Consider the following 14,686-nt stretch of genomic DNA (forward strand, 5'->3'; position numbering starts at 1 on the left):
AAAGGGAGGAAACGACGTGAGCTTTAGGAGAAGATGAAAACACCCAGAGCAAAAGTTACTTTAAAAACGAGCTTCATCCCATCAACCCAGCATGCAAACTCCTCTGCAAAGACAAAACCAGAACTGCTTCCCCCTGAACATTTCTGAGATGATTCACAACTGATGGGAAGAAGAGAGAGAAGCCAGAACAGGGACCACAGGATGGACGTGTGGGTCCTGCAAAGCAGAACGGGCAGAAAAACAGAAATATTCCCTAAGAGGATTTCACAACACATAAGTAAATAGGCCTTAAAAAAAAACATTTGCACTTAATGGAGTTTTGATTTGATCATGAAATATCCATTGTTTGGGGCAACAATTCATGTTTATTAAAGGTTGGTAAAAAACAAAAACTAATTTCTATGAGAAAATGAGGACTAAAACTTTTTGCATTATATCTAAAGTAAACTGAAGTGGTTTAACCAGCGCTCTCAAAAATGGAAGGACAGTTCATGCAACACATGCATTATATGCATCACATGCATTATATGCATCATATGCATTATATGCGTCACATGCATTATATGCATCATATGCATTATATGCGTCACATGCATCATATGCATTATATGCATCACATGCATTATATGCATCACATGCATCATATGCATCACATGCATCATATGCATTATATGCATCACATGCATTATATGCATCACATGCACCACATGCATCATATGGATCACATGCATCATATGCATTACATGCATCACATGCATCATATGCATTATATGCATCACATGCATCATATGCATTATATGCATCACATGCAACACATGCATTATATGCATCACATGCATCACATGCACCACATGCATCATATGCATCACATGCATCATATGCATTATATGCGTCACATGCATCATATGCATTATATGCATCACATGCATTATATGCATCACATGCATTATATGCATTATATGCATCACATGCATCATTTGCATCACATGCACCACATGCTTTATGTGCATTATATGCATCATTTGCATCATATGCATCATGGACTGAAGCCTAGCTACTTCAGGGAAACCTGACCATCCTCCCAGATGAGACCAGTGTAGAACTGCACCCAAACTGTGACCCACATTCACAAGTGGAGCCAACCGGGGTTTCTAGTTCTGCGTCCATCATGGTGGAGTGGGCGGAGCGGCAGAATCCTGAACACAAAACTTTAACCACTGATCTACAAAACCCAACAGTTTTGAAAACATCCGTTATTTGGGCGATGATGTTCCTCATGGAGTTACTGCTGGTTGAAAGAGACAGAATAGACTCCAAGAAGAATGGAAGCTGTGATCTGACAGGATCTGGATGTGTGTGGAGAGACGGTCCTCAGGTGGGGGCATCTGTCAGACAGACAGGCCTAGTTATGCTCTTATGAAACAGCAGATGTAGGTGAGACTGGCCTGAGCTGCCCGCCTCGTCTGAGCGTACGATTAGGATGCCGTGGCTTCAGGCCTCACTGTTAAAGTGCTGATTCAGGAATCCAATCCCAGCTGTGACCTCGGGGTCAGCAGACACGCTCCGTTCAGTCTCGATTTTCATGGACGGGAGTCTCAAATGTAAGCTAGCAAAGGGTCACACTGAGTAAAACCCACTTTTTCAACCAACGTTGAACCTTTTTCAATGAAAACCAGACAGGAAAACCACCAAAATAAAACAAGGAATACAAAATAAAGCTGGGAAACACAGATGCAACAGTGAGACATTCCTGGGCTTAATGATCCTGAAAAAGGAAGAGCTGGTGACGGCTGTGAGGATGATGGAAGTGGAACCATCATGAATGTGACCATAGTTGCTCCAGAGAAACACTTTGGGGAGTCGGGAAAACTAAATCCGGTGTTTGAGGATTTTTGGAACATCTCAGCAGATCCAGATCTCAGTGAGTGGAGGTCAGTCCAGTCCTCATGTGTTCAACCATCCCAGTTGTCATGGGATACATAAAAATCACACTTTCATTGAGGAATAAAACAGTGGAGAACGTCTTCTCCACGTCTACATAGACAAATCTAATCCACAGTGTCTCTGCATGCCTTTTTTGTTTTTACAACAATTTCAATCCAAGTTTTATTCAAGGATCATTTTAGGTTTCCCCTTTTATTTTGAAAATCATCATCTTAAATTAGCATTTACTTCAGCATTTCCTCATATTGTTTGTCTTTGTTAGCATGTAGCTTTAGCATTGTTCCGTGTTCATACTGTTTGCTTCAGCATTCAGACTCTGTCCTGACAGGATTTGCTCAGTTTTCCTTTGATTTGACTATTTAATAAAATCCTTCAAGTGCTCCTGCAGAGTATTTATCTATTTAGGTCCTGTTGAGATTAAAAAGTCGTGTGGGTAAAACAGATCACAACGTCATGACATGTTTCTGAGAAAGAATTGCACATAATGTTAGAAACAATCATGTCTATTATCATTAGCAGCCGTGCTGAATTTTGCTAATTGTTCATTTGTAGCTTTCATTCAAACATTTTTTCATGTTTTTTTCAGCTTTAGCAGAAGGAATGAAATACTTTTATTGTTGTTTTCATGAAGACATTTCACGTTCAAAGCCGTGATGGCGTAACACCGACACTTAGTGTACCGCCCCAAAATCCAGCTTCCCGGAAATCTCCCAGAAGTCTCAGCGAAAACCCAGTGTGCATCGAGGCTTCTTGTTAACTGGAAACATTCAAATGTGTGTTTGCGTCTGCACTGCAGCGTCGTTTTTCCTCTTCTGTTGTTTAAAATGACAAAGTCCTCCTGATTCTTTTCCAGTGACGTCCAGCAGGAAAAGTTTCAGGTGGACCTGAGGGGGCGGAGCCACACGCAGCCGTGGCCTACATCTGTCACTGTCCAAATCAATAGAGATGATCAGAGGAGTCAATCCCCTTGTGATGCTGAGTGCTGATTGGCAAAACCTGCAGGCCCCGCCCCCTTATCCTCCTCTGTGAGATAACTGCACAAACAGATAAATGAGTGCAGAAGCCTCACAGCTTCATGTCTGCACCTGAAACGTCTCTGCCAGGTTTTTCTGAACTCCTCCACTGCAGCTGGAAGTACCCTTTTTTACAAGCTGCACCTGAAAGCATCGCAGTTGCTGGTTCTCCCTGTTTTCCTGTTGGAGACCTGCAGCCGGCGTCGGGATGGAGCTGAAGGACTTCTGTCTGGCAGCAGACGTGTCGTACCACAGTCCGCAGCGGTGAGTTCCTTTTACCCCTAGGAGTTACAAATCTGCCCCTTTTGCTTCACTTTAGCTCTCGAGGGAAACAACAGCATCTCAGCGGCCTTGTGGTAGAGCGTCCGCCCTGAGACTGGAAGGTCATGGGTTCAGATTCAAGGCCCGGTCGCATCAAAGACTGGACCCTCGGCATTCAGGGGTGGGACTGGGGGGTTGAACCACCAAATGCCTCCAGAGCGCGGCTGTTGGAGCAGCTCGCCGCTCCCCCAGGGGAGGGGGCAAGTGCGGAGAACAGACGTCCGACTCCGAGGGGTGAAACGGCTGACGGGACTGTCCGGCTGTTGAAGAGGAAGAGCGGTGGGACGTCACAGATGAGCGTCAACATGCCAGAGAAATGACATATTATTCATATTTCATTCATCTTCTGCCGTTTTGTACCTTTTGGGGTCACGGGGCTGCTGGAGCCTATCCCAGCTCCTTATGGGCGAAGGCAGGGGACGTCTGTCTCAGGGCCACAATCACTCACCCATTCAATCTCACACTCACACCTAGGGACAATTAGATTAACCCATTAACATATTATTCACATGTGTTCAATTAATTAAATGGAATGAAATGATGCTTCAGAGGAATAACTTCAGAAACAGATTTTAATCAAATTCAAGTTTTCTTGATCGAAACATTTTGTTTGTTGTTTGCAGAAAAAACTTTAATAAAAATACTTTTCACTAAAGTGCAGATCAGGAATAATTGGAGCAAAAATCTATTTTTGTTTTTCTTTCCGCAGCCTTCAGGACTCCCCTTCCTCCTCCTCCTCCTCCTCCTCCTCCATCTCCCCCAGCGATGAACCTCAGTCTCCCTCCTTCCTCCTCCACTCCTCCCCCCGCAGTCCCTCCTTCCCCCTCGACACCTCGTCTTCCTTTAGCCCCTCAAACCCCGTCTTCCTCCTGTCCAGCCCGCCCTCTTCCTCCTCCTCCTCCTACGGCCTTCTCTGCGGGGGTGCAGAGCCCGACTCCCTGACAGGGTGCAGTTCCAGCCGGGAAGGCGTAGGGGGCAGCATCCCCGCGTCGGAGGCTTCGGGGAGACTTTTGCTGCTGCAGACAGAATCTTTCTCAGCAAAGGTGGGGGTTCGATTCCCGCTAACGTTTTTAAAGTACTGCCTACCAGCAGGGGGCAGCACTCTGCACCAACTCTACGACTGAACTCAGCGTAAAAAAAAAGCGATGCTCTGAGACGGTGAACCGTGAACCAAAAGACGTTCTTGATCGACGGCAGCTGACCGCATCTGAACGGAGAAGAGGTCATGTGACCTGCTGGTCAGTTCTCTCCTCAGTGGTCACCGACTTGGCAGGAAATTACATCATCCAACTCTGGCCCTTCCAGACAAACTTGGCGTTGGAGCATGCTCAGTCGGCTGTCGATATTGGAGCCACGCCCCCATTCGAGTGGCGTTTTAGTATAAAACCTCGCCTTAAAGTGAAAAACGTTTTAGACCAAATTCTACGTTGTTTCGATTGTAACGCTAAACCAAATGAGTTGTTGGTAGGACGCCCCCTGGTGGTCACCTGCTGAACTGAATCTTGTTGGGTTCGGTTTTCAATCCAACCCCCGCCCCCCCATCTGTGTGCAGGTGGACTCCATCCTCAGGGGGGACTACCTGACCCCGATGGGTCCCGTGGGGCCAAAGAGGCTGTGTTTGGTGTGCGGAGACTTCGCCTCCGGGTATCACTACGGGGTGGCGTCCTGCGAGGCCTGCAAGGCGTTCTTCAAGAGGACCATACAAGGTGACAAAGTCCCTTCAGACTAAAAACATACTCTCCTTCTGACCTTGATGATGTCATCAATCAGAGGTGACACAGATTCAAGATCAGTCGTGCGATCCTGTTGATCAATACGGCGGCGCTCGCCGCATTGATTGGCGTGTGAAGCCGTCAGGAGACGCCTTTGTTTGCTCGCAGCTTGTCAATACGTTTCCTCGTCACCTAGGCAACATTGAGTACAGCTGCCCGGTGATGAACGACTGCGAGATCACCAAGCGGAGGAGGAAAGCCTGCCAGGCCTGCCGCTTCCAGAAGTGCCTGCAGGCGGGGATGATGCGGGAGGGTGCGTAGCGACCGCCACACGCAGCGCCGCGGCGCCGCGTCCTTCCGCTGCAAACCGTGACTGTCTGTGCTGCAGGTGTGCGCCTGGATCGGGTCCGAGGGGGCCGGCAGAAGTACAAGAGGCGGGTGGAGGCGGGCCTGTGCGGCAGAGGCGGGTACAGCCATGCCAGCCTCGGCAGCAGCAGTGAGTCCTCGTGACCTCTGACCCCGTCCCGCCTCTCAGGCTGCTCATTCTCGCCGCTCTCTGTCGTCTCGCAGGAAACAAGGTGGTTTCTCACCTGCTGCTCACAGAGCCCGTCCCCCTGGCTGCCAATCAGGATGACTCCACCAATGACAGCAGCCTGCGGACGCTGCTGACCCTGTGTGACCTTCTGAACCGGGAGCTGCTGCTTCTGATTGGCTGGGCCAAGCAGATCCCCGGTAAGAGACGAACTATTCGTGTTCAGGAATTAGGGCTGCAGTGACCTTCCATATTCCGTCTCTCTAGGATTCTCCGGCCTCTCATTGGTCGATCAGATGTCGCTGCTGCAGAGTGGTTGGATGGAGGCTCTGCTTGTAGGCGTGGCCTGGCGCTCGCAGGGCGCCTCAAGGGAGGAGCTTGTCTTTGCATCGAACTTGCAGTTGGACGAGGCGGAGTGTCGAGCGGCGGGATTGGCCGACCTGTACGAGGCGCTGCGTCACCTGACGGCGAGATACGAGTCGATGAAGCTGAGCGCTGAGGAGGCGGCGGCGCTGAAGGCCGTGGCCCTCGCCAACTCCGGTACGAATGCTGAGTCAGCAAATCTGTCTGCCAACCCAGTCAGTCCATTAAACGGTGTCTGTGGTTACTTCACTGTACCTATAAACTGTGGGACATCTGAGATTCTATGGTTACTCCGCTGTCCATAATATTATGGGACATCAGAGTGTCACTCGTTCTTAGTTTTTATTCTCATTTTTGAAAAAACAGTAGCAGAATTAATTACGGAAAACGTGGAACGTGGCGGCATCGCAGAACGGTTTGTCTGTTTGTTTTTTTCGTGTCGCAGGAAGTTTTCATGGCGTGTTTAAAATCTGCAACAAGAATGGGACATTTGAGCGTCTGCGGTTACCGTCCCGTTCGTTATGGGGTGAAAACGAGCCTCTTCTTTTTGTCAGTGGATTCAAATCTAGGCGGAGCGTGCCAAAGATTGCAGTTCCTGAAACGACCACTAGAAGCTGGTGTCAGAAGAAAAATGAGATTCGACTCCCAGAAATAACCGAACGTACAGCCGGGCTTTTATGTTGGCCGTTCAGAACCTTGCGGGTTCTGCCAGAGATGATTCGTTGAGTCGGACCTGTGGTGCATTCAGGTGACGGTGTTCACTGTCACACATCACAGGCGCTGAAGCCTCCCACTGTCAGAGAAGTGACGGTGTGTTCACTGTCAGTGGGAATCCTGTCATTTGGAAAGCAGAGGCCCTGGTTTGGTATTGATCAAAGGCTGGCGGCTGCAGCCGAGGAACCGTACGAGTATTGATCAGCTGCCCAGAGGGGGGGTGGGTCATCTTTTAATTGTTGGGCAGAAGGGGGGTCTGTGTGAAGCGTCAGCGTCTGAGCCTCAGATCAATACTGGCGCGCTGGCGTGAGGATCTCACAGCTGTGACACGTTTTCCTGAGCTCGAACTCTGACCCCGCCTCCGCTGTCGTCCCAGACGCCGACCCCCTGGACTGTCCGGACGCCGTGCACCGCTTCCAGGACGGGCTCCACGAGGCGCTGCAGGAACACGAGGCGTCCAGGAGGGAGCAGCGGCGAGCGGGCCGGCTGCTCATGAGCCTGCCGCTGCTGCGGCAGACCGCCGACCGCGCCGTGCACGCCCTCCTGCGGCTGCACCGCCAGCGCCGCGTCCCCCTCCACAAGCTGCTGCTGGAGATGCTGGACGCCAAGGCCTGAGCCCGGCCGCTGAAAAACAGACTTTTATTTTTCTACACAACGCGTTTGTAAAAACATTTGGACCCGAAGCAGCTTCTGTAGGTTAGGCTGGTTTTGTCTCCAAAGGGCTTCCATAGTATTTCCATTCATGCGTTTCCAGAGATTCATTTCAGGTTTCTGATCCAAACTTTGACACAAAGACTGTTTTTCTGGATTTTCAAAGTAATTGTCACATAGCTGATGTTCATAATTTGCATCCTTCCTTCCTTTTTTCATAGATCAACTTCAACAGGATGAAAACAAAGAATCGATGAGCAGGAACTTTTTGTAGACATTTATTTCCTAAATAAAGACGTTTTAACAGGATTTGAAGCGAACTTCCTTCCAGAACTAGTTTGAACCTGAATAACTTTTCATAGTTTTGACACAAATGAGCTTCCATACTTTTCCAGACAAATATTCTGGAAGCTCTTCAGCCAAATCTCAACACAACTACACAACATACAACTAAGACTTTTATTTTGTTGACCTTTGTGCGGACTTATTTCAGTTTTTTATAAATAACAAATTTATTTGTGTTTATGTATTTATTGTTCTTTATTTTTCAGAAAATAAAACCTTCTTTTCGTATTTGTGTTTGTTTTTTCACAATATTTTTACTGAAAACCAGAAAAAGTCCAACAAGAAAACAATATTTTAGTTTAGAAACGCTCTTTGACAAAAATGACTTTTTTTCTTTTACTGGTTTTGTTAAAAAAATGAAAAATGTGCTAAACATTTCAGATATCTTTCTTATTAAGATGTCATTTTTTAGTTTGAACATTTATTATATTTCCTCTTCATCAGATTGTTTTTTGTGACGTTTCTGGGTTTTAACGGATCATTTCTGCATAAAAACATGTTGAAAAGTTTCAAAATAAATCCCTAAAAGACACATTTACATAAAACAGTGATTCGGGTCGTGATGAACGTATTATTTTTCTTATTTCTTAAAATGTCGGCACTTTGGTTCCACAGTGTTTGATGAAAAATCATCCAAGGCAGCAGAGAATCAGAGATTTTGCTTTTAGACATTTTCTTTTTGAAAATCGGTTCTGATTTTCTCAGATGAAGCGGCTGAAGCTTCAGGAAAACGACGGATTCTGGTGTCAAAGATCTTTAATGAAAAGGACCAGAACCTACAGAACCCAGGCGGCGTCCACATACAGTCCTCCTTTGTATCAGAGCTTCTGATAGAACCAGGGTTCTGCTTAGGAGCCAGAACCTGCAGGTTTCTGGTTCTGTTGGGTTCTACAGCTGAACGTCTGTATTTGTGCTTCTTGGTGTCACGTTTGCTTCGACACCTTGATGGATGGCGGGCGCCGTTCCTCCTGTCCTCGGACAGGAAGTGCTCCACATCCAGGTAGAAGCTTCTTCCTCCCACAGACAGAAAACCGGCTTCTTCACATCAAAAACTACAAAAATACGGTTCTGATCCAAATGTCGGTAGAAAAGGCTTCAGGGTGAAGAGCAGGAACCTTCTTCTGCTGCAGCTTTGCATCGTCTCCTGCAGACCAAATGTGGGTTTGGAGGCTGGAGTGGTTCCGGTTCTGGCTCCTGATCAGAACCAAAGCGTTCATTCCCATCATCTGGTTTAACCTCCTTCCAAATAACAGATGAAAAGCAAACCTGGACTCGGTCTTGGTGTGCCGCAGGGTTCTGTTCTTGGACCCGTGTTTTTGTTTTCACCGTGAATCGGTGCTGAAGTCTCCTCAGGTGATCAAACAGCTGGTCTGCAGGATTTCAACAGATCAAAGTGGATCTTTGAGATCTGGTCTCAGATCAGTTTTCAATCGGTGTCCCGGATTTGAACCGAAGTCTTCTCCAAAGCTGCCTTCTCGGATCCTTCTAAACGGAGCCGGCCCACCTTCCCTCCGGGCGCCGGCGCCATCTGCACCTTCAACTCTGAGATGTGAGCTCAGAGGGGGCGGGGCTTCTGCAGCAGCAGAACCAGAACCTTTTCCCTGTAACGGTTTCTGACGGTTGAAATGGGTCACCTTCGTCTTGGTTCGGTCGCCCGTTCGGCTCCCGTCGTGTTTGGATCTCGTAGAACAGAAACGGCGGTTCTGGTTCAGAAATCTGACATCGTTGGACCTCTGGGTTCTGGGACCAGAGCGGAGCGGACCGAAGGGTCTGCGGTAACCATGACAACATGGGTTAAGCCCTCAGAAGCTGGTCTCGTTCATGGGGGGTTTGGGTGAGGTGGGGGGCCCGTCCAGACTGCCCGGGCTCTCAGGTGAGGCGGGTGCGTCCACAGGTGAGCCCGCTGCCTGGCGAGGGGAGGAAGCGGTCAGGGAGTGAGCCGCCGCCGCGGGGGCGGGGCTTGTCGGGGAGGTGGGCGTGGCTCTGCGCTGTAATGAAGACGAAGACAGAGGGGACGGCGTTCCAGAGGAGAGGCGGGTCCCGGGGGAGACGGAGAAGCTGGTGGGGCTCCTGAAGGAGAACCTGGCGTCCAACTCGCCGCACACCGCCAAGCTCCGCCTGAAGCCCTCCCCCCCAACCGGGGGCCCGAACACCGAACTGGCCGCCTCTGAACCTTTGGCCAGCTCCTGGCAGCGCTCCACGAAGCTGCCCCGGCGCACGGCCGCCACGTCCCGCTCCGGCCTGGTGGGGCGGGGGCTGGAGGAGTGGGCGGGGACAGCGAAGCTTTGAGGCACGGGCGAGGGGCCGAGGTCTCGTGCGGGTTTGCTCAGGGGCAGCGGGGGCGGGGCCTGCCGGGGGAGGCTGCTGCACAGCGACGCAGAGGAACCCGAAGCTCCGTTTGCTCCTCGTCCTCCTGCGGCGTGGAGGCGCTCCATCCGAAAGCTTTCGCTGAGCTGAGAGTGGAGGCTGCAGGAACAGGAAGTGACGATGATGATGATGATGAAGATAAAGGAAGGAGGAGCTAAAAAGACAGACAGGTGTCGGTACCTGCAGGTGGAGGCTCTCGGGGTGCTGTCGGGAGTTCGGGTCAGAGCCAGGTCGCACTGGTCCAGCAGCTCCAGCAGCTCCTCCTCTGTGGGCCCGCCCAGCGCTGCCAGACAGCCAATGAGACGTCAGGTGGTCACAGAGCGGCGGCGGCCGCCACTCTGTGACCACCTGCTCACCTCTGATGTCCACCTTCCCGGCGATCTCCATGGCGGTGGTCAGGTCCCACATCTGGATGCTGCCGTTGCCGTGGCCGCTGAACAGGTACCGGCGCGGCCGCGAGCCGATGCGGCTGGAGCCCTCGCACTCGTGGACCACGAAGGCTGTGATGGGCGTCCCGTCCACCGAGCGCACCTCGCACACCCTAACGCACAGGAACGCTCTGTGAATCTCAGCGCCCAACGCAGCATAAGCCCCGCCCACCGCCGCTCACCTCTTCCCGTTGGACGACAGCCTGACGTAGAGCTTATCCGTGTCCGGGACGACTCTCTGAATGAAGACCTGCTGGTCGTCTCTCTCTCCGTAAGGACCTGGAAGCACAGACACCCCTGAGCTCTCTGACCCCTCCCCCGAGGGGCCTTGCCCCCGGCGGCGGGGGCCTTACCGATCTCGGTGCCGGTGCTGCAGCCGCCGTGTCCGTCCACGTCGTCCAGGCTGAGGATCTTAAAGGAGGTGAGCGGCGTGGACCCAGGCTGCGTGGAGATCATCCCTCTGAAGCGGGTCACCGTCCACGTCCGCACGTGGTTGTTATCTGCACAAACTGAGGAGGCGGAGCCAAAGGTGAAGCGACGAGAACAGCAGCAAATCAGAAAACTGTGAAAGAGCCGCCTCTCCAGAAAAAACTCAAACTTCTTCCTGATCAGAGGCCTGAAAGCAGCAGAGGCTGCAGAAGCCCCGCCCACCTGAGATCAGGTGCTTCTCAGACAGCATGATCTTGGTCACGGGGCTGCGGTGGACAGAGAAGGTCTGGAAGAGCTGGGGTCCGGACCCGACCGTCTCTGGATGCTGAACGATGACCCGGACCGTCCCAGAACTGGTTCCGTACGCGATCTCGATCCAGTTCCCGCTGTCGCCTGAACACACCGGTTGGACCCTTTAACCAGGACCGAGGCCAGCGGCGTTTGGTGCCGGTGCGGTTAAAGTGCAGGTTCTGCCGGTCCTTACTGGTTTTGGGCGTGAGGTAAACGCTGAGCGCCGTGATGGCGTCTTCGGTGGGGTCTCGGTACAGCTCCGTCACCAGCAGGTCGTTGTCCTTCATCCTCAGAGGAAACTTCTGAACATCTGCAAACAGAACCACCTTCACTGAAGGAGCTTCAACGAGACCGGAACGCACACAGAACACGAGCGGCAGAACGGGACAGGAACATGTGCTGCAGGTGGGCGGCGCCCAAAGGAACCCGCCCAGGTTCTCTCACCGATGTAATAGATGGAGCCGTTGTTGCAGCCGAGGATGAGGAAGGAGCCGGCGGTGTCGTAGCTGCTGATGGGAACCACATCCTGGTTCTGCAGAGAGACCAGAGTCCAGGACTGCTTCATAAGAACTGACAGATGGACCAGATGGTACTGGACCGGTAGACAGAAGGGTTTGATGATCTGGGCTGGACCAGCCTCAGACCCACCCGGTGTGTGTGAGAGGAACCTGGTGGTGCCGTCGGGTTCGGCTCAGAAATGTCATAGCTCTCTAAGCCACGCCCCCCGCTGAGCATGACTCCACCCACCTGCCAGTGTTTGGTGACGGCGTTCCAAACCCCAATCTTCCCGGTGTGGCTGGTGGCGATCAGCTGGTTCCCAACGAAGAAGAGCGCCTCTGCCGGCACGTTCAGGCTGAAGACGCCTGCGGGACAAGAACATCTTCATCATCATCCTCAGTAGAGACACAGATCGGCTCCGTTTGACTGGAGGAAGTTTCAAAGGCCTCCTTTTGGTCTAGAAATACTCGTTTGTTTCTCCGTGAACGTCTGAAGACGCTTCGGGACGGTTTGGTGAAAGGACAGCAGAACCCAGCCAGAAACACGGCGGCGGCAGCATCATGCTCTGGGCTTTTCTCTACTGCAGTGAGAACACCTTTGGATGGGGGGGTCAGGGACCGAGCAAACACCCCCTTCCACATGTCTGTGGGAGTCAGAGCGGCTGTGGTTCCACCAGGAGAACATCTGAACAAACCAAACCCGGTTTGGTTCTGAAGAACTAAGAACCCATGCGGGTTTCCTCTGCGCAGACGTTTTCCGATGGCGTGACGGCGGTGTCAGACTCGTACCGATTTCGTTTCCGTTGCCGTCGGGGCAGATGGCCCACAGGATGATCTCCGTCACCGAGGCGACCGCCACCATTTTGTCGTTGTCTCCCAGGGAGCCGCCCATCACTCTGGCGTTGAGCGCCACTCTGTCAATCATCCAGTCGAGGCGAGGCGAGGTGAAGACCTGCTGCCAGCCCGTCGACTCCTTCATCCTGGAGAAGACATGAACGTCTAGAACCTCTAGAAACAGACTCGACAAGGTTCCAAGAACAGAACCACAGAGACATCCTGACATCAACAATACTAAGTCCCTTCAGTCCAGTTTGGTTCTTCAGATGAAGAACATGTTGAAGTCTGCTGACGGTTCTCCCCGGGTGGAGCAGCGCCCTCCGGTGGGCTTTACCTGTAGCAGACCACGAACTGGGCGTAGGCCACGGCGATCCAGTTATAGTGTCCGCAGATGATCCGCACCATGCCGGCGTCCGCCGACCCCCCTGCACAGACACGGAGCGTGAGAAGGGCTCGGCTCCCGGCACCGTGGCGCCGCCGCCGCCGTGCTACCTGTGGGTGCGCGCTCCTCGCAGCTCCTCAGGATCCCAGCCCCCCCCAGGTTGGGCGGCATGGTGTTGCTGCGCCTCACCGGCGCCCTCTCCGCCGCCACGGCCCGGCCCATCATGAACTGCGGCCCCGCCACGCTGTGGCGGTTCCGACGCTTGGCTGGCGACACTGAGAGTTGAACAGAAAACTCTGCTGAGGAACGTTTACTGTTCCAGAGAAACACGAGGAGGTTCTTCTAAAGAGAGGAAGAACGCCAGAAGATCAAAGAACCCAGTTTCCAAATGAAGTGATGAATCTGAGACTCTAATGAAAACTTGTATTAATATTTATGTGTACATTATCTTGTCATCGTTGTTTACTTTAGGTTTTAAGGACAATTATTGAAGAAAATATTTTTAAATAAAGTTTGTGACAACAGATTCCACAATTACGTGAATATTGTCAAGTTTTGGGGCAGAAACCTTCAGTGAAAAGTCATTTTCCTGGTAGTTTAAATGAGAACAGAACTGCTGTGGATCTCCATCAGACCACCTTAAAAGCACCATGTGACTAAACGGTTCTGCTCTCAGTCCTTTGAAGGATCCACCTTAACCTGACAGAACACAGGAAGTGGACGGCACTTCAAACCTTTTCAAGCTGAACTTTGACCTTCTGAATCTTTCTGAGTGGGCGTGTCTTATGCCACACCCAGGTGAGGATGGGTGGAGTACCTGGGGGGGGCAGGTAGCCGTTGAACAGCACGTTTCCGCAGGAGGAGCGGTCCAGCTCGTCGCACAGCTGCAGCTTCCGCACTGCGGCAGGAAACAGCGTCAGAGCGGCGCTCCGATGGGAGAAAACAAACGTGACCTGCGGGCTCACCGAGCGGCGTGATGCCGTAGAACTCTGCCTCGTGCACCAGCAGGTGCACGTTGATGGAGCGCGGGTACAGCTCCTTGGTCCGCAGGAAGTTGAGGATGGGAGCGAACAGAGAGGGGTCTCTGTCGATGAAGATCTGCACAAAAGCAAAGGGGATTCAGGAGGGGCCCACAGGGGGCGGCGGGGGGCGGCGACGTGCAAACCCACCGCTCCGGTCTCATCCTTCAGGGTGGAGATGCGTCCGCTCAGCAGGCTGACAGAGAAAACACAGAAGCTTTAGGAAAAGCCTTCATGGTCCACAGACAGACGGACCAAGAACTGGTCCGGAGGACCAACCTGGAGAAGAAGGAGTCCGGAACCCAGGTGAGCGTCTGTCTGGAGGTGCTGAACCTGTGGACAAACAGCTCGTCAATTTTCTGCGGGTTCTCTGGAGAGCCTCCTCCACCCGGCCTCACAGCAGCTCGCGGTGCTGCTGGACAGAACCTCTCTGGACCAGAAGACCATCACCTCCGTCCTCTGCAGTCATAACCTCCTTCTGGGGTCCAAAAGATGGACCAGCGGGGGCTGAGGGTCCAACTCCCAGTGTAGCCCCTGAGAAGCTGCTGCTGGGTCCGGGTGTCGAATGACGCGCCCAAAACCAGGAAGCTTAAGCAACTTTGCATGTTTTACTTTTTATTAGTGAAAGAGAAGGTTGTTAAATCCACCCATGATGTCGGGATCAAAAAGAGAAAAAAAGCAACAAAAAAAATAAAGAAAAAGCATAAAAGTGTGTCAACAAAAAATATATGGCAACCCAGCTCACCCCCCCTTCCATCTTACACAGGGAAAAACCACAGGTGACTTCAAATCAATGTCTCCGCCCACAAACATGTGACCCACCAGCTGACGACCTACTCAA

The 14,686-nt window shown here is 51.7% G+C and overlaps 2 protein-coding genes across 2 annotated transcripts in view; one reads left to right on the forward strand and one right to left on the reverse strand.

Moving 5' to 3' along the window:
* The first annotated feature begins 2,740 nt into the window (after positions 1-2,740).
* On the forward strand, positions 2,741-7,559 carry LOC101168802 (estrogen-related receptor gamma-like). Its single transcript, XM_023961673.1, has 8 exons — positions 2,741-3,221; positions 3,988-4,321; positions 4,831-4,984; positions 5,187-5,303; positions 5,379-5,486; positions 5,561-5,722; positions 5,790-6,062; positions 6,976-7,559. The coding sequence occupies exons 1-8, from the start codon at positions 3,166-3,168 to the stop codon at positions 7,212-7,214; spliced, it is 1,443 nt and encodes a 480-aa protein (XP_023817441.1). The 5' UTR covers positions 2,741-3,165; the 3' UTR covers positions 7,215-7,559.
* Positions 7,560-8,333: 774 nt separating this feature from the next.
* Positions 8,334-14,686, reverse strand: part of shkbp1 (SH3KBP1 binding protein 1) — a 7,818-nt gene continuing 1,465 nt past the window's right edge. Inside the window, exons 2-17 of the mRNA XM_023961672.1 lie at positions 14,125-14,178; positions 13,996-14,041; positions 13,792-13,924; positions 13,644-13,724; positions 12,937-13,101; positions 12,779-12,869; positions 12,397-12,587; positions 11,858-11,973; positions 11,555-11,642; positions 11,304-11,420; positions 11,042-11,212; positions 10,744-10,899; positions 10,573-10,669; positions 10,319-10,503; positions 10,143-10,245; positions 8,334-10,061 (exon numbers count right to left, since the gene is read on the reverse strand). Of these exons, the coding sequence (XP_023817440.1) occupies positions 9,398-10,061; positions 10,143-10,245; positions 10,319-10,503; positions 10,573-10,669; positions 10,744-10,899; positions 11,042-11,212; positions 11,304-11,420; positions 11,555-11,642; positions 11,858-11,973; positions 12,397-12,587; positions 12,779-12,869; positions 12,937-13,101; positions 13,644-13,724; positions 13,792-13,924; positions 13,996-14,041; positions 14,125-14,178 (2,458 nt within the window). The 3' untranslated portion in view covers positions 8,334-9,397. The remainder of the gene's footprint in view (positions 10,062-10,142; positions 10,246-10,318; positions 10,504-10,572; positions 10,670-10,743; positions 10,900-11,041; positions 11,213-11,303; positions 11,421-11,554; positions 11,643-11,857; positions 11,974-12,396; positions 12,588-12,778; positions 12,870-12,936; positions 13,102-13,643; positions 13,725-13,791; positions 13,925-13,995; positions 14,042-14,124; positions 14,179-14,686) is intronic.

The sequence above is a fragment of the Oryzias latipes genome, chromosome 13, assembly GCF_002234675.1.
Source record: "Oryzias latipes chromosome 13, ASM223467v1".
Taxonomy (NCBI): Eukaryota; Metazoa; Chordata; class Actinopteri; order Beloniformes; family Adrianichthyidae; genus Oryzias; species Oryzias latipes.